Source organism: Macrobrachium nipponense, chromosome 6 (assembly GCF_015104395.2).
Source record: "Macrobrachium nipponense isolate FS-2020 chromosome 6, ASM1510439v2, whole genome shotgun sequence".
Lineage (NCBI taxonomy): Eukaryota > Metazoa > Arthropoda > Malacostraca > Decapoda > Palaemonidae > Macrobrachium > Macrobrachium nipponense.
Genome location: NC_061108.1, coordinates 97,690,759 through 97,710,254, shown reverse-complemented (window position 1 = coordinate 97,710,254; position 19,496 = coordinate 97,690,759). Strand labels below are relative to the sequence as shown.

General features: G+C 36.6%; 1 protein-coding gene across 1 annotated transcript in view; it reads left to right on the top strand.

Moving 5' to 3' along the window:
• LOC135216596 (uncharacterized) overlaps positions 1–19,496 on the top strand; it is a 987,502-nt gene that overhangs the window by 580,732 nt on the left and 387,274 nt on the right. The window contains 1 exon segment of the mRNA XM_064251975.1: positions 5,208–5,308. Coding sequence (XP_064108045.1) covers positions 5,208–5,308 — 101 coding nt within the window.

Here is a 19,496-nt window from a genome sequence, read left to right as displayed (position 1 = left end):
AACGCAGCGAACTGAGCATCCTTACATATCCAGGTTCCAGTTCATTTGTATTCTGCATCGATAACATGAGAGGGTAGGAGGATGAAAGAGAACGAGTCACAGGTATAGTATCTTATGTTATCATCAAATTCCATGAGATTCTAAAAGAATTATTAAGGTAAATAAAGTGCAGTGATTAAGAAATACCCTTACCCCAGGCTCACAACCTTTCACACTTTTTGGTGTTTCAGGAATTACGAAGACTAATTAGTTATTCTCTTAAAAGAAATAAAATGTTCTTAGCTTCTGAACAAGTTTTGCTAACTTTTTGTACGAATTTCTGATAGCTGTTGTAACTTTTATAGTAAGTTGGCCATTGGTTGAGACGAACAGAGAAATTTTGGGAGAGGCATTGTTATGTAGAAAGCAATAATTAAATATTTTTAAGCATATTATTATTATTTTTTTTTTCTTTTGCTCTATCACAGTCCTCCAATTCGACTGGGTGGTATTTATAGTGTGGGGTTCCGGGTTGCATCCTGCCTCCTTAGGCGTCCATCACTTTTCTTACCATGTGTGCTGTTTCTAGGATCACACTCTTCTGCATGAGTCCTGGAGCTACTTCAGCCTCTAGTTTTTCTAGATTCCTTTTCAGGGATCTTGGGATCGTGCCTAGTGCTCCTATGATTATGGGTACGATTTCCACTGGCATATCCCATATCCTTCTTATTTCGATTTTCAGATCTGATACTTATCCATTTTTTTCCCTCTCTAATTCCTCTTTCAACTCTGGTGTCCCATGGTATTGCGACATCAATGAGTGATACTTTCTTCTTGACTTTGTCAATCAACGTCACGTCTGGTCTGTTTACACATATCACCCTATCCGTTCTGATACCATAGTCCCAGAGGATCTTTGCCTGATCGTTTTCTATCACTCCCTCAGATTGGTGCTCGTACCACTTATTACTGCAAGGTAGCTGGTGTTTCTTGCACAGGCTACAGTGGAGGGCTTTTGCCACTGAATCATGCCTCTTTTTGTACTGGTTCTGTGCAAGTGCTGGGCATTCGCTTGCTATGTGGTTTATGGTTTCATTTTTCGTATTGCACTTCCTACATATGGGAGAGATGTTATTTCCGTCTATCGTTCTTTGAACATATCTGGTTCTTAGGGCCTGATCTTGTGCCGCTGTTATCATTCCTTTAGTTTCCTTCTTGAGCTCTCCCCTCTGTAGCCATTGCCATGTGTCATCGCTGGCTAGTTCTTTAGTCTGTCTCATGTATTGTCCGTGCATTGGTTTATTGTGCCAGTCCTCTGTTCTGTCTGTCATTCTCCTGTCTCTGTATATTTCTGGGTCTTCGTCTACTTTTATTAGTCCTTCTTTCCATGCATTCTTTAGCCGCTCGTCTTCACTGGTTTTCAGATATTGCCCAAGTGCTCTGTTCTCGATGTTGACGCAGTCCTCTATACTTAGTAGTCCTCTCCCTCCTTCCTTTTGTGTTATGTATAGTCTGTCCGTATTTGCTCTTGGGTGTAGTGCTTTGTGTATTGTCATATGTTTCCTGGTTTTCTGATCTATGCTGCAGAGTTCTGCCTTCATCCATTCCACTATTCCTGCGCTGTATCTGATTACTGGCACTGCCCATGTGTTTATGGCTTTTATCATATTTCCGGCATTGAGTTTTGACTTGAGTATCGCCTTGAGTCTCTGCATATATTCTTTCCTGATTGTGTCCTTCATCTCTTGGTGTTTTATATCCCCTCCTTCCATTATTCCCAGGTATTTGTATCCTGTATCATCTATGTGTTTGATGTTGCTCCCATCTGGTAGCTTTATCCCTTCAGTTCTCGTTACTTTGCCTTTTTGTATGTTGACTAAGGCGCATTTTTGTATTCCAAACTCCATCCTGATGTCCCCAGATACAATCCTTACAGTCTGGATTAGGGTATCTATTTCCTTGATGCTCTTACCATACAGCTTGATGTCGTCCATGAACATCAGATGGTTGATTCTGTTGCCTCTTTTCTTGAGTTGGTACCCAGCATCCATCTTCTGTAGTACTTTTGTCATGGGAATCATGGCTACTACGAAGAGTAGTGGGGACAGTGAGTCGCCCTGGAAGATCCCTCTCCTGATATTAACCTCTGCTAGTCTTATTCCAGAGCTTGTAAGTATTGTATTCCAGTTGTGCATTTTATTTTTGAGGAGCTGATGTGTTTTCCTCTGCCCCATATATTTTCAGGCATTCTATTAGCCATGTGTGTGGTATCATGTCGAAGGCTTTCTTATAGTCTATCCATGCCATGCTTAGGTTGGTTTTCCTTCTCCTACTGTTCTTCATTACCATTTTGTCTATCAGGAGCTGGTCTTTTGTGCCCCTACACTTCCTTCTGCAGCCTTTCTGTTGGTGGGGGATGGTGTTTGTCTCCTCTAGGTAGTTGTATAGCCTTTCACTGATGATACCTGTTAGTAACTTCCACATTATTGGTAGGCAGGTGATAGGCCTGCAGTTACTGGCTATATTTCCCTTACTCTTGCCTTTTTGTACTAAGGATGTTCTTCCTGTGGTCATCCATTTGGGTGCATGGTGATTTGAGATACAGTGCTGGAGTTTGTTCTGCTATTCGTGGGTGTAGGGCCTTAAGTTTTTGAGCCAGTATCCATCCGGACTTCATCGGGACCTGGGCTTTCCAGTTTGGCATTTTCTTTAGTTGGTGTCTGACTGTGTCTGTCGTGATCTCTGTGAATCTTTGTTTTATTCTCCCTGTTTCTTCTCCTTGACTTCCTGGAGCCATGTTGCATTTGTTGTGTGATACCAGATTGCTCCATATGTTTTCCCAGAGTCTCTTACTTGGTTCGGCTTCAGGAATTTCTGGGTGGTTGCCTTCCCCTCTTAGTTGGCTGTATAGTCTTTTCTGGTTGGTTCCGAATAGTTTGTTCTGTTGGTATCCCTTATTCCTGTACATGTACCGTTGGATCTTATGTGCTTTGGCCTTAAGCCTCTGTTTTACATCTTCTATTGTGTTGTTTAGTCCCCTCTCTTGTACTTTGTATTTCTTGTTGAGTTCCTCCCTGTTTCTTGCTTCTTCGCCTTTTTTCTGCCATCTCTTTCAGTTACTCAAGTCAGATCTCATCACCATGATTTGCTTTTCCAGGCGCCTTTTCCAAGGAGGTTGCTGTTTTGGTTTCTGTTGGGTTGGTTGTGCTGGTGGTGTTGGTGTTCGAATCCCCATCAGTTCTGCTACTAATCTTGCTCCTGCATATGCCAAGTTATTTGTTTCTGTGATACTGGTGGTGTGTATTATGCCCATTATTTCATTGACCTCACTTGTTTTCTCCCTTAATTTCTTGGTGTTGTAGGCTTTCATGGAGGGGATCTTTGTTCTCTCTGTATCTGGTTCCATCCATTGTCTAATCTTTTCTACCCATTCCGTCCTCTCTGTTACTTCGTCGGTGTTTCTTCATGTGTCGTTGTTTGATACCTCATCCTCCCTGTCGTCTTCTGTGGCATCGTCTCTCAGTTCGTCTTCGTGTAATTCGTTGTTGTGTGACATTTCCCTTTCCAGTTCTTCTCTTTCTGATGGGGAGAGCCAGTTCTTTTTCTTTATGTTCCTTACTTGGTCTGCCAGCCTCTGCTCTGTTTGGGGGGTGTTATTCCTCTCATTCCAGATGTTGACCAATCTTCTTCTATATCCTCTCTCCGCCGGGTTGCTTCTGATGTAGCATCTCCATATTTCCTTATTTTCTTCTCTAGTCCATTTCTTCCTTTTTGCTTCTGTAGCTCCAATCTCAGGTTGTTGATTACTGTCGTTGTGGTGATCAGTTGCTGGATGACGACCTCCAAGTACCTGACCGTCTTCCCCTTCAATTGGGTTGAATACCTGGTTGCCGGACGAAGCTCCTCTACTGCCAGAGGTTCCATTTACGTCGTTGTCGTTTATTCCTTCATTTCTTTCCATCATTGCTGAGTTTTGCTATTTAACCCATAGCTGGACCCTACCCCATCAGGGATAGGTACTCATTTACAGCTGAGTAGATTGAAGAAATTATGGTAAAGATCCTTTCCCAAGGAATCAATGCCGAGGAGAGGGGTCACGACTGACCAGCCCCAATGTTGCTTAACTTGACTTAAGTCCATTGACGACCTAACCCACTCCTCCACGGCGCCACATTATTTATTATTATTATTATTATTATTATTATTATTATTATTATTATTATTATTATTATTATTATTATTATGAAGATGAACCCTATTCATATGGAACGTGCCCACATGGTCATTGACTTGAAATTCAGGCTTCCAAAGAACAGGGTGTTCATTAGAAAGAAGCGACAGAAGGTAACGGGAAATACGAAAAGAAATCACTAATTAGAAAAGAATAAATAGATTAACTAATTAACCACAGTCCAACGGTGTGAGGAATAAACGACCTTTGGAACTGAGAAGTCACTGACTAAGTTTAGAGGCTATTAATGCTAAGACTGGTCTTAATTTCATAACCACTGCCAAAATATTACCTAAGTACTGATATATCGATATTCAGTTATTTTGAGTCTGCGTCGCATATCACCTGGTGTTATATATTTATTTATTTATATTTTATTTTATTTTTTTTTTCTTAGTGGATTAGCGCTTAATGTCGAGTATAGAGAGGATTGATTCTTGGTTAACTTCCAATAATGGCTTTCATTTCTTTACATGCAAGCGTCATTTGGCCCGCCTCCTCATTGCCATCACCAATGCCTTTCCCATAGGGCAGTTAACGACATACTAGATTTTGTGAGATTTGTACCTGGGTTATCTTGATGGGATGTGGTTAACTCTGGCTTATTCAGCAGGCTATGCAGCAAGAGGCGTACTGGACAGCTATAAGAGTAATTTAAAAGTTACGAAAACTACACCAGTGTTGTAACTGATTAAACTAGTTTGGTAAATGTAGGACCTAGTCTCCCTTGAGGTCCTTTAGATGTTAATAATGGAGACTCCCGATGTTGAAACTTTTATTTTTTTAACGGAAGAAAAACTCAACAAAGGTTGACCTTATTTGTAATAACATAGATTAAATATTGCAGTAGTGATACGTTTTCATGATAGGTAGACCTTATTTATCAGAGAACACTTCTTATTTTATAAAAGGGATAAAACTCTTCAGTGTTTCAGGTGAAATGAAGAATTTCGTATCGGACCTTACATATATGTGATTTTCTACTTTTTCCCAACAGGCTAGCAACGAAAGGGTCGAGAACGACCCACGACCTTTACTGGAATGACAGATCCTGCTCGGCTCTGAATAGCTACATCTGCGAGAAACCCGTGCCAGGAGGTCAGTATTTTATCTCAACCTGCAGTTATTATTATTATTATTATTATTATTATTATTATTATTATTATTATTATTATTATTATTATTATTCTTTGAAATGCTGACTGATAGTAAGGAACAGTATAGGTTCTGTCGTTGGGAGGCTATCATCTTTATTATTTTGAAATTGGTATAATTAATAATAATAAGTAATAGTAGTAGTAGTAGTAGTAGTAGTGGAATTCTGCATTCACCACCTTTTCCTTAACGTCTCAAACATTTGTTTGACGAAAGAACTACGTGAAGCGAGCCTGAACCTCTTTTCCGGCGTTCTCTTAAAATGTTGATATATTCACATCCATTTGTGTATGGAAATGAGAGCATTCCAGTTGCATCTGAAATATCAAACGAGGTTCCATAACCGATTCCATCGGGATGCCGAGTGGAATATGTCGTTTGCTTTTGATGATAAAACACACTCAATTGGCCATTACGTCGTTAGCTCCTTTATTCATTCGCTTCTTCGTACATAGCTGGTTCTTATACAGGTTATGTCGAAGGGCTTGAATTGTTCTGCGAAAGTGTTGCGGGAGTATGCGTTTTCAGCATATGCAGTGTGTGCATATATATGTAGTATATATACCCAAATAATATATATATATATATATATATATATATATATATATATATAATATATATATACATATATATATATATATTTTTTTATATTATTATATATATATTATATATATATATATATATATATATATAAATAATAAATATCTATCATAACATATATGCATATTATAATATATATTATATATATAAATATATATATATATATACATAATATATATATATATATATATATATATATATATATATATATATATATATATATATATATATATAATACATACATATCATACATACAAACACACATATATATGATATGTATGTACTTAAATATATAAATGAAATGTGTTTGTATATAGTATACGTATTTTGTGCGTACGTTTTTGACCTTACACATATTACCGCTTTGAAAGGGGTAGCGACAGATGATTATAATACTTGAACAGCTTGGTCTCGACAGTCTGCTTTTAAAGCTTGGCCATTCTTGAACTAAGTATGCATTTATCATATTCTTGTAAGTAAGGATGTGGTCTTGAGTTCAGTAAAGGAATAACTAGGAATCATTTGAAAGTTGGTGTGTTGTTATTCTTCGGTTATATGGTACGATCTTGGCCGTTAAGATTCTTTCTTCTTCTTCTTCTTCTATTCTAGTGTTGCCTTAGCCCCGTTTTCCCCCATATTATGGTATTTTTATTTTTTTTTTTTTTGCGTTCTATATTTCTGTTTTGAAATAACATTTGCGTAGTGTAGTCTTATGCGTGTCGTAGTATATGATTATAACCGGTCCCAATTTGTTACATTGTTTTCTTATTACTCTATATCCTGCGTATTACTGTGCTTTGCTCTCGTTTCTATATTTTCTCATTTCCATTTCATCTTCATTTTTCATACTTACTCTGCTGATTAAACCCGTCTATGACGTCTTCCCCAAGAGGTCATGTCCTTAATTCACTGATGTTCTAAAGAGAAATGTCGAAAGGAATGTGTGCTCATTATTTAGATCCCTTCTTTAAGAAGTTTTCCTAATTGAGTTTGGGCTCCTTTTACCATATTCATCGCCATCATTAAATTCCTAAACCTTATGTAAGATTCTTCATTTTGGGTTCGTCCGAAAATGGTATTTCGTAATGAGAACCAGTATAGGTTTAGGAGTTTGTCAGAATGAGAAAATTAAAGATTTTTCATGTAGAAAAGGGGATCATCATAAGAAACAGCTCATTTAAAGGACTAGTTCCTATGCCAAAAGAAAAAGCAGTCACATGTTTGGAGATGTCTGGGGAGGTTGTAACTACGAATAATATTTCATAATGAAAGGCATTCTTCCTCCAGGAATATTTTATATTGACAAACAGTTTGTATGCTGTAAAAAATTACAACTAAGAAGCTTTGTACTTCTAAATAAATTTAATGAGAAGAAATAATTTTATTGCAGAAAAAAATTTGCATAAGAAGTAGTTCACATGGAGATAGAAAATAGAAAACTTTCGTTTTGAATTAGATTCCAGGGTGGACATTTGCAATAGATAATTTAATGTAGACGAATTTACAAAACAACATAACTGGAGACATTCTTGTCCAGAAAAATGTGATAAGAAACCAAGTAGCGAAATTTTAATTCGCTGGTGTCCTTGAATCAGACACTAGAAGAGTATTTGTATGTTTTGGCTTATTTGTTCAGTTTCTTTGCTAGAGCATTTTGAACTGATCACTGCAAACAAGTTAGAATTAAGTGAATCCGTATCTTGTATCCGAAAGGAAATGACACAGCTTTTCATTGATATTAATTTCATATTATAGTCAACATCATAATTTATGCAAATGTACATTATTAGTTGTGTCCCCTTTAGCCTTTTCTTCCAAACCTTTTGATACTGAGCTAAATAGTTAATTTGATTTCCCCCTAAAGTTAATCTAGAAATAATCTATTAATATAGAATTCGCTTTACCTTGGCAATACTTATACCCAAAGAGAATTATGCATTAGTCTTCCGATCTTGCACAAGATTCTAGATTATGCGTACGTAGGGTAATAGTCACTAGAAACCCTCTTGCTGACTTGAGAGTTAACAAGTAGATATCGACTCTGTGATACATATTTCCGTCGAATTTAGCTTCTGCTCACAGAACCGAAATCAGTATGTTAATAACTTGACAAGTCTTCCTCCTGAGAACAGGTTTTGAATGTCTATGACTTTTGGGTTGTATGCAGGGTGGGGATGACCTTAACTAAGAATTCGATTTTACGTGGTGTTTTATAACACACACACACACAACCACACACACACACACACATATATATATATATATATATATATATATATATATATATATATATATATATATATATATTTACACGGCTTCCCAATCTTCTTTTGTTAAAGCCCATTTCACTATGCCTCTGTATGTTCTGGTTACCAATTCACATTAGCAATAAAATACTGTCCTGCTTTTTCTTTTTCATTTTCAGCGAAATTCTGTGTTGTAAAAGCTTATCATGCATCTTCCATGCTTAATGTGTGAAATGGCATCCTTTACCACAACAGCGTTTCTATAAGCTAATGTTCTACTGGCCAGGTGCAATAAAGCCTGTCTACTTTCATTCTGTCTAAATGATATTCTTTCTTGGTATTCTTTGCTATTATTCATTATAAGGGACTATTTTTAACAACGTAAATTGAGCTCAGAGCTTTGCTAATCTCCGTACTGTCCATCGATGCACAAATTTATCTTTCCTAGAATAATTCCAAATATTTCTTTTATATATATATATATATATATATATATATATATATATATATATATATATATATATATATATGTTTGTGTGCGTGTCTCTTTGTGTGTTTATGTGGCTCATAAATAAAATGTGTATATGTATGTATGTATGTATGTATATATATATATATAGATATATTATATATATAGTATATATATATATAATTTTTATATATATATATATATATATATATCGTATATAAAAGAAATATTTGGAATTATTCTAGGAAAGATAAATTTGTGCATCGATGGACAGTACGGAGATTAGCAAAGCTCTGAGCTCAATTTACGTTGTTAAAATAGTCCCTTATAATGAATAATAGCAAAGAATACCAAGAAAGAATATCATTTAGACAGAATGAAAGTAGACAGGCTTTATTGCACCTGGCCAGTAGAACATTAGCTTATAGAAACGCTGTTGTGGTAAAGGATGCCATTTCACACATTAAGCATGGAAGATGCATGGTAAGCTTTTAAAACACAGAATTTCGCTGAAAATGAAGAAGAAAAAGCAGGACAGTATTTTAATGCTAATGTGATTTGGTTCCAGAACATATAGAGGCATAGTGAAATGGGCTTTAACAAAAGAAGATTGGGAAGGCGTGTAAGTTAAAACACAAGGGAATTTAAATCATGCATGGTTAATATAAGTGGTCAAAATCATTGAAAAAACTCTAAGAGAACAGTCATTTTACCCTCACTCGCCAAGTGAGCTTGTGGATGGGACAGGTGGGTGCAACGCAATATCACTGAGGATTTCTTTATTCATGCTTTGAAGGGGAACCACTGTTTACCCCCGAATGAACACTGTTAATTAGAATTCTTTAATTGTTTCTGTTTGTAAGATGTGATATTTCTTTTTATATAGTTTTAAATCAATATTGAGTACTGGTCTGGACATGATGAAACCATGGAAATTGATTGTTATTGCAATGAAATTTCGTATGAGAACAGTCATTTTAGTAGTAGGTATCTTGAACTGATTGAGAATGATTGCGAGTAAACAACATCTGACCTTACCACATTTTTCAATGTGGTAAGGTCAGATGTTGTTGTTTCTGTCTAATGAAGGAAATTACCGACGCAAAATTGCAGGTGATAATCGCAACGCTCGGAGGGCCCTGTCATGGAAAATGTTTTGGCTGTTTAGTGAGTTCACTCTTTTCTTCCGTTAACCGAGTGTATTATTTTTAATCTATTATTTATCGGGATAAATGAAAAAAAGGCAGGTTTAATAATATTAATGTTAAAGGCTGTGATTACACGTTTATGTGATTGATATTTCGAAAGATGAAGTGGCATAAAAGCTGACGTTTTTTCACCAAATTGATCATACACATTACAAAAGTAGTGTGAGGTCAGCACCCGATATCCTGTAATTGGTCTCCAGGTCGGTTTAACAGGTACGATTTTACATATGGGTTTCAATAATAAGATCTAAAAGATTGAGATGGTTTTGGTACTTGGTGAGAAGGTCAGATGAGCTGTCGGTCACAGTGGGAGCTGATGAGAAAGTGGAAGGTCACTAAATCATGGAGAAAGGGCATAGATGAAGAATGGGAACCGGATGGGAAACAGTAGAAAGTGCTCGCAAGTCAAGCCCTTGAAAGGAAAACCCTTTTATGAAAGTACTTAGGGTATTATTTTGGTAGCCATTGAAAAAATGAAGTAGTCATTTCTGTTGGTTTTGCTGTAAATTGGAGAACAAATTGCTTGATTTATAAAACGATTGCAGTGGTTCTCAACCGTTTTTGGCTCATGTATGCTCCCTTTCCCCTTATGTCAGAATGGCATTAAGGCGCCCCCCCCCCCCCCCCTTCCCAAAATTTCTGCTTCAAAATTTGCATTCCAAATAGTATGCAACAAAATACTAACAAACCCAAGCTAGCGGAGAGAATAGCCCAGCGTGACCTCTCAGTAATGCGGGCCGATGTCCCCTGCGTATTGTATGGTCCTAGAAATGTGAAAGGAAGACACGAGAAAATACGGGCGGAGCTGTCAGCACTCTGTCAAAATATATACCTTCTTCCATATCATAACAATAATAGAAGGTCCTCAACCAGGGGATTCTCTCTCTCTCTCTCTCTCTCTCTCTCTCTCTCTCTCTCTCTCTCTCAATGCAAGCGCCCCAGCCACGCGTGAATGTTATTATTTGCTGCAAGGTGGTACTAAATCATTCGTGTTTTATATTCTTGTATACTTTTGAGCTGACTTGCCTTTCTTTTGAGAAAAAATCTGTCATAGAAGAACGTCTACTCATGAACTTCACTTTGATCTACCTGAAGTCTGCAACCCGATTGATTTTTCTTTCATTGTCGCTGAGTTTTAATTGCGGACAGAGGGAACCTTATTGATCTTCTCCTAGCTAGGGCTGAGGTGAGGCAGAAAGAAAAGAAGAGGATGTGAGAGAGCTGTCTCCTGAAAGATGGAATATTGTAAGTCAGGGCAAAATCAAGCACAGAATTCCATAATATTTTTGTAAAAGTTTGAATGCATCTGCGTGTGCAATGAGGTTTGTGCGCTTGTAAGGTATTTGTGGAATACTTTGACATCAGTTGACTTTCGTGGATTTCTTTTTTCTCGAAGCCAAGCAACTTTTTTTTTTCGTCTTTTTCACGTCGTTTGGCAGAAACATCATTTTGCATATGGAAATTGCCAATAAAGAGGCTAAAAATAGAAGCAAGTATGAAAAGAGGAAGGCTTATCCAGAGATTGTTTGCTCTCTCTCTCTCTCTCTCTCTCTCTCTCTCTCTCTTCTCTCCTCTCTCTCTCTCTCTCTCTCATATCGGTAACCTTACGGAAGTTCCAGGCTTAAACTAAAATCAACAAGCCGTAGAATGGAAACCCCTTTAATATTTGAAGACCCGGGAAATTATCGTTCTCAAGCTATGGTAGGTACTGATAAAAGAAACGCTGTTTAGCTGAAACACATAAATATACAAGAAAGGAGAGTATTTCGCCTGGTAATCTCCGTGGTTTGATGATTTTGAATTTGCAGCTTGGTGTCTAACAGTGAATAAATTACGCCTTCCTACAGTAGATATTATCACCATAGTTCTGATGATATCGAATTAAAAAAAAGTGATAGATTTGGCGGATGAGGATTTTTAATTGAATGGTTTCCAAAAAGTATTACATAGTCATTTATTACACAGATTATTATTTTAAATGGTTTGTATGCGAAGAGGCAGTAAATATGTATACAGTAAATGTACCTGGGAATAATGTTTTTGTCCATTTAACCAGATAATAGAAAACCGGAGAAGTAATTTCATAGTAACACTTGAAGGAAGAGAATAATTTCCAAAATACAGGAGAAGAAAGCTTGGGAATTTTTTAGTCATTCGCATTCAAATGTGGAGCATTTTCACATCTGCTTAACTTTCAAAACCATTAGTCACCTATATTTTTAACACTAAATAAATAAAAAATATTTTTACAGCTCTGAGACTAATTGTAATCCTTTTACATTTAAAGGACATTTTTTCAATAGTGGCTTCTGCCTATTTTTAGCCTTCATTTTATATATTGTTGGATTTTTACCTTCTTGTGTATTTTTCTATTTTCCAACACTGTGTCCATGATATACGATATATAATACGGGTATCTCCTATATGCTCATGTGTGTATTGGCTCGCTTTTGCTCTCGTGCACTGCACACTAAAAATGTAGGTTTACGGAATAAATATATTTTTCTTGTGACACGTCTGAAGTGACAGTGATTGATGAACGTAAAAAGAAGGGATAATTCCATGGATAAACTTGTCGAGGCTTTGTTTGGTCGGTTTTTGTGGTCCGTGAAATATACATATGTTCTTATTACCAGTGACTATCTCATAAATCGTCGGAAGTGATGCTTTTTTTGCTTCTTTTTTTGTAAATAGTAGATTATTCTGTAAACATTTTCCCCTACAACATATACGGACGTGATTAAACACCCTTCTGTATCGCTGTGGAATTATTGTGGCAACTCCTGGTATCCTGTACTCAAGATTTCTCTTTTATATTGATGACATTTCCCTTGATGCAAATGATGAAGCCTACTTGCTTTGGCTTTAAGAAGCCTTCCAACGAGCTGCTTTCACGCGTTTCACTGCACAGTTACACAGCAATCAAAGCTCACCTTACCAGTGTTTCAGTCACTTGCAGTATTTGCAATTTTTCAAACTTCTCTCAGCACAAAGAGACAGGAGCCAGTGCCTAAGAGGTATTATAAGTGCCATCATTGCATACGTAAAAAAAAAAAAATTGCCCCTTGCTCAACTTTGATAGATCGTCTCCCAAAACCCAGCACCACAGATTTCTAGAACTCCATAAAAAGAAACAAGAAAGAGCCTTTAGTTGTGTACCATAAGAACCAAAAGACAACAGCATATAAATTGATGGAAAAATATTGACACTGTCAGCAGAGACCTTATCCCAAAGAGCGAAGAAACAAGAGTTGGACAACACTCAGTTTGAAAATAGCTTAACCCAACTTTTCTTATTCTGGTTTTCCTAAGGCGTCTCGGTCAAGATGATCACTATGCATCTTTTTGTCTGGTGCTATCAAAAATCGAACTCGTTCCATCCATCACGTAACTCTCACCCGCTAAATACTAGCTGAAAACTCATTGATTATAGATATTTAACATAATATGGAGAAATGGAATTAGAGAATTAATAAATACTGCATCAAGCAGTGAACTACGGATGAAGCCACCAATAAAAATGCAGAAGGTGTAGCACATGGCGTTACTCTGATATCTTTCAGATGTAGATAAATACACCAGTGCTTCCCCACTGCCATCTTATTCTCAGTGCCTCTAATTACGAACAATTCTTTTCCCCTTCATTTTTTCGTATAAGTTGTGTTTATTATTCCTGCACGAAGTCCAGGGAATGTGAAAAATATAATTATTAGTAGTAAGGTAATGCTACGATATATATATAATTATTTATATATATATATATATATATATATATATATATATGTATTTATGTATTATGTATGTATGTATGTATGTATGTGTATGTATGTATTATATATATATATATATATATATATATATATATATATATTATACATATGATCGTATACCTTTAGTTAGGTAATTTCGGAATAATTTAAAAGGAAAATCGTTCTTCCCGGAGAAATGAGGCCAGTAACACGAATATTAAGTAACTTAGTTGTATCAATAAGAGAAAACCTGTGGTAGTAGAGAAATGTATTTACTTTGACATAAAGAAGGTCAAGGCTGTATAGGAAAATGCTGTAGGTCCTTAAGGACATGAATCATAAAAAGCGAGAAGTAGACTGACTCTCAGAAGGGATTTTTCATATACTGGGTAGATTTACCTTAAGCTAGACATGCCGAGGATTCCACTTCAAGGATGCGAGGTCAAAAAGATGTTGGTGAGGTGTAAAAAGATATAAAAAAAAAAAAATTAGAAAATTTTTTCGGTCCCCACTTACGTGTGGGAGTTCCTATTTATCTCTGCCGAGACCAAGCTTGGATGGAAGAGGGGTTTAGTTGTAGGAGTTTATCATGTCTGGTTTGTAAAGGAAAAAAAAAAAAAAACTCATGAAAGTTCATAACAGGTTTTAGTTGGGTCTGATGGCTGTAATGAGTCACAATAAGGCACAAGAGAAACACTAGCGAGGATAGCGCATGGCTCCTGATACATACTTTTTGGTTTGGTTTTGAGAGATTATTGCCTTGTCAAATATAAAATTGTTATTATATGAGGCATTGGCTTGTTTTCCCTGTCGGGACCACCCTTGATTTGGTGTGTTAAATGATACAATGTAACTGCTTGTTATTATGGTCCAACGGTTTTGATGGTCTTCCGACCCAATTTTCTTAGGATACAGAGCAGGAAACTAATTGATTTGCAATAAAAGTTGAAAGAACTGATGTGAATAATTTTGACAGGATATGATAATGGAATTTGTTTATATCACTATAGTTGATTGAATCAGTACCTCGAATAGCAGACATAATTTTTGGTTCATTCACTGAGAGGACGGTTGAAGGTATAGTTTCCAAGTTTCATTAACGCCCGGTCCGTGTTCGAATCCCAATCAAGCATTGTTTATATAATAGCTGTATTCGTATCTGATAGAATGTGCAGCATTTTCCACATTAATGAGGGAGCTGTCTCATGTAAATGATTTAATGTGCTCAGCAAAGCTTCTTTTAAACATTTAAGACGACCAACAGAATAAAAACTCGATATCTGTACGTGTCCAAATCTGTAAGTAACATGGGAATGATACTGTTTTATCTGGAAGGCATCAGTAAGCGTCTCTTCTACCAAAGGAGAAGGTTGTAAGAATAACTAGGACGAGGAGAGAATTGCTCTAGGTTTGGCGATCGAATGAACAAACCAGACAACGGACCTAAGATTGGAGATCCCCAATCTAATTTTTGCTTGTGGCCAGCTGCCAAGTGCTACTTAGCATACTGTTCTTAAAGAAAAATATAGTTAGTCCTGTCGGAATAAAATATGTATTTAATGAAATGCACCAGCTCTGTTTAAATTTTTATAAATTTTCCCTGAATTTCATTTTTTATGCGGTTATGAAAAATTTTAACTCAAACTTGAGTCACATTCTATCAGGAATTTACCTTAATGCGATCTTACTTACCCCTTAATCGTCAGAAAGTGACATTGCGTTCGAATGTTTCCGAGTAATTGTGCGCAGTTGCAAATTAATTAATTATTTTATTCATGAAACTATAATACCATTGGATATCGTGTGACCAGGAAATATGGAGCGTTGATTTTTTTCCCATTTTTCTGAAAAGTCTGAGTATTGTGAATCGTATGTAGTATCTGCTTCGAGAATGCCATGGACCTAGATCAAAAATAGCGCAGAACTTTGTATTGTCATTATAATGTATCTATATAAGGTAACTTTCAAGTAAAATCTGTAAGCTTATGTTTTTGTGCTTGAAAATACCTTTGTGTTAACAACTACTATTTGTAAATTTTGTTTTTTTAAAGTGGTACTTGGAAGATTACGGTTTTAAAACCAACTAACAACTTTTGTGACATAAAATGGACAAAAATTACTTAAGTTTTTGAAGCTTACCAGTTTATGCTCTCAGAACTAAAACTTAAAATTATTTTATTCCGTTTTAAAATTTGTATTTATACAATCCAGTGTAGTAATTTCATTTTAGTCAGGCATTTAAGTTCATTGCAACTTTTGTGATCAGGTTTGCAAGCTGTAGAATGTTTGCTTAAATGTTAATTAAACTGTCTTTATTACAACGGACCTCTGAATTTCTGACAGAGGCACTTTAGAAAAAAATCATTTGACGGGGATTTGAACACCTGTCGAGACAAAGCGAACAAAGAATTTCTCATTCAATAGGAATCTATTTGATCTTGAATGGATATGATAGTACGGACATTTCATAGGAAGGGGAGCCAAAAGATTTGAAGCGTTGAAGGTTATTAATGTCATTTAGACGCCTTTCTTTGTAGTGTAAATTATCGTCTTTCCACACGTGTCGTAACTACGGTTCTGCACTGTTCATTGGACGTTAGGTATGTAGTCAAGTGCTATGAAGGTAAAACATGAATAATTTTTGTGCTTAAAAGAACACTAGACGAAAATGATATGAGAGACGAGGAGTGAAGGAAAGGTGAAACTCAATGGTTATTTTTTTACTAGTCTTGGTACCCTTCCTGAATTTTATGTGTCACCTGCAGTGACTCCAGCTGCCATAAATAGATGTAGATACTCTTATTCCACTATACATAATTGAAAAAGCGAGTTTTTGTTGAGCTCTCCCCACGTAGAAAAAAAAAACGTTTTTTTTCTCTCTCTCTCTCTCAAGTTCTGTTCTGGATAATATAAACAGTGCTCTTGTAGAGGTGGGAAAGGATAAAAACAAAACTTGCTTATGAGGGCTTTAAATGTTATAAACCGACTCGTTGTCCATTTTTCTCATGTTTAGCATTCCCTTGTTGACCACAAACTTTCTTTCGGTATTTGATGCGTACTAAATTTTTTATTGATCTTCACGGAATAAGTTGCTAATAAGCTCAAACTAATATTTCGGGGTAATTTTATTTTTTTGTTTACATTGGCGATAGTCACGAAAGGGTTTTGTTTCAGGACTGTCCCCAGGTTACTCATAATTGTTGTAAAGAAATAGCAATTGGCAGTAAGCATAGTCTTTTAATTGTCCTTAAACAATAACTGGGACTCGGCGCCTTTGTGCAAAATCAACCTAAAGTTCGCTGTAATTGGAGATTGTAACCTATTTATTTTCGTACAAAGGATAAAACAGAAATGAAGGTAAGGTACGTTAATTGTAGTCTGATGGGAGCGAGCGTAGGGATTTGGTTTTTCAAGGCGCTTTACTTTTCACTTTGTTTGTAATTAGTAAATGCACTTTTATTATTCAATATAGGCCGTAATGCAAGATAAGAAACCAAGTAGTGTTGCAGATGTGTAAATCATCTATGACCTAAGCAGTTAGTATGATAGGACCAAGTTGGATAGGACATCAATATTCATTTGAAATTGAATCGTGCGACCATAATTTCTCTCTCTCTCTCTCTCTCTCTCTCTCTCTCTCTCTCTCTGTCCTCTCTCTCTCTCTCTCTCTCTCTTCTCTCGACCGATCTAACTGTTTTTGTGAAGTGATTCTTCTCAAGGATCCTGATTATTGATCTGTGCGCATTTTTCTTTTTCACTTTATTTTTCATTCAAGTTATCGCAGCTCTGAGCCCAAATAATGTCACTTGTAATTCTAGAGAGAGTGACTATTTAACAAAATTGATGAACGTGGTAAATAGTTTGAGACGCATTCTGTGTATCTGCGAGGTATAATAATTTGTGTAAGTGCCAACTGAAAAAGAGTAAATCAGCAAAAAAATATGAGTAAAGAACCCTTGTATAGATTATGGTTGAATACGGAAAACATTATGGTAGAGACCACGATGATGAACGTGCATTGTTTTCGGTCTTGAAACGACAAAAGACGTTTTGTCAGCTGTACAAAACGAGAAGACCCAACAAAGTACTGTACCTTTACTCAGTCCTCCCGAACGCATTCTTCAGAGGTACCTGGCCTCGCCGAGGTATTTACTGTCAGCGCTCCCTTCTCGGACGATGGTGTTTTCTCAAGGGATGGGTTAACGGGAGATTTTTATTATGTAAACAATGGTCCATTAGGAAAGGAGCTTGGTGATGTTTATTACTCTTATTGACGTGCTCTCTCTCTCTCTCTCTCTCTCTCTCTCTCTCTCTCTCTCTCTCTCTCTCTCTCTCTCTCTCTCTCTCTAGTCTTTATAGAAAATGCTTGTCATTTTCTTGGAAAAAAGTATAAGTATAAGATGCTGATCCTTTTTTAGTTTTTTTAGTTCTTGGTTAAAAAGAAACGAAACAGCTGCAGTTATTATTGAACGAGTGGTAAATAGGCTCAATTATAAAATTATATTGTTGATAGGCTTTTTCCATGAAGGCATTGCAAGCGTGGCATAACCTAATGCAAAACCCCACTTGAAGTAGAACATGAACTCCGCAGTTGCAAAACAATTTTGGAAAGGCTTAAGGAAGGTAGAGAAAAATAGTTTCCCAATTGTGGACTGCTGCTGCACTCCACTTTCAGGGCGCTTTGGAATACTTGTTCCGGTGGGCAGTAGTAATAATGCGACCATATCATGAGAAATGCAAAGTGGGTTTTTCTTGGGTTGTGGTCATAACAACGGCAAATTTGGGTTGTGGGCCTCTCTTTCTCTGTAAAATGAACGAAACCGACTGTCTTCCTTGACTAATATTTCGCCTCCGAAACTCTCGCGAACTCCCATTAGAAAGCCATTTTCCCTTTTCCTGTTATACAACCGCAGAGGAACTAGATAAATGGCCCTGGGGCCTGTTAATAGCACTGCGTCTACTCTCTCTCTCTCTCTCTCTCTCTCTCTCTCTCTCTCTCTCTCTCAAGAAAGCCAGTGAGGATAAAATTCAGATGGCGCATATCCTTTTCGTCTACTTCACACATCAAAATCAGGTTCAGGTGTTTGTTTTGTCGATATGAATCAAGATGAGCTAAAAGATGAACCGGTATTTCAATACAATTTCGACAGGAGCGTTGAATACGCAAAAGAGGCCGACCCAGCGGAGAGCCATTCTCGGAAATGGCCGGGATGTTTCTCGGTTTGCTACGTTGTAATGAGAAGGTTTTAGTTCCTTTTTCCATAGACCTTTCCTCCTTTTCCAGGTTTCTGTGCAAGACAAGATTTCACCTTTTTTGGAGCCATCCTGTTCGTTTCTAGTACAACATATTCGGATTAATGTTTTGACTTCTATCATGATGGTCCTCCATGATCATATGTTAGCCAGCTTTTAATCTGATCTTAAGAATTCATGATTCTTTTAAAAGTAAATAATTTGTTCACAAATAATATTCAGTATTTACTCTCTCTCTCTCTCTCTCTCTCTCTCTCTCTCTCTCTCTCTCTCTCTCTCTCTCTCTTTAAAAGAGATTGAGATGTAAGCACAGTGACCAGCAGAGATTTTCACTTGGGTTCCTTAGCGGCGTAGTTCATGAAGTATATATGAAAGATATGCCAGAAATTTGTCAAGAGAGAAAAAGAGAGGGATTGTGTGCTCTGCAATTGTAGAATTCCAACAGTATACCCTCTTGCGAGTTCAAGGTGTCCAACACAACTTCTCACACTTTTATTAATATAGATTTTTGCCAGCTTGCGTTGACGCGTATATGTAAAAAATTGCTACATGGAACCTGCTTGTGATATCAGGTATTGCTCTGTAGCACTGACTGTAGATGCGAAC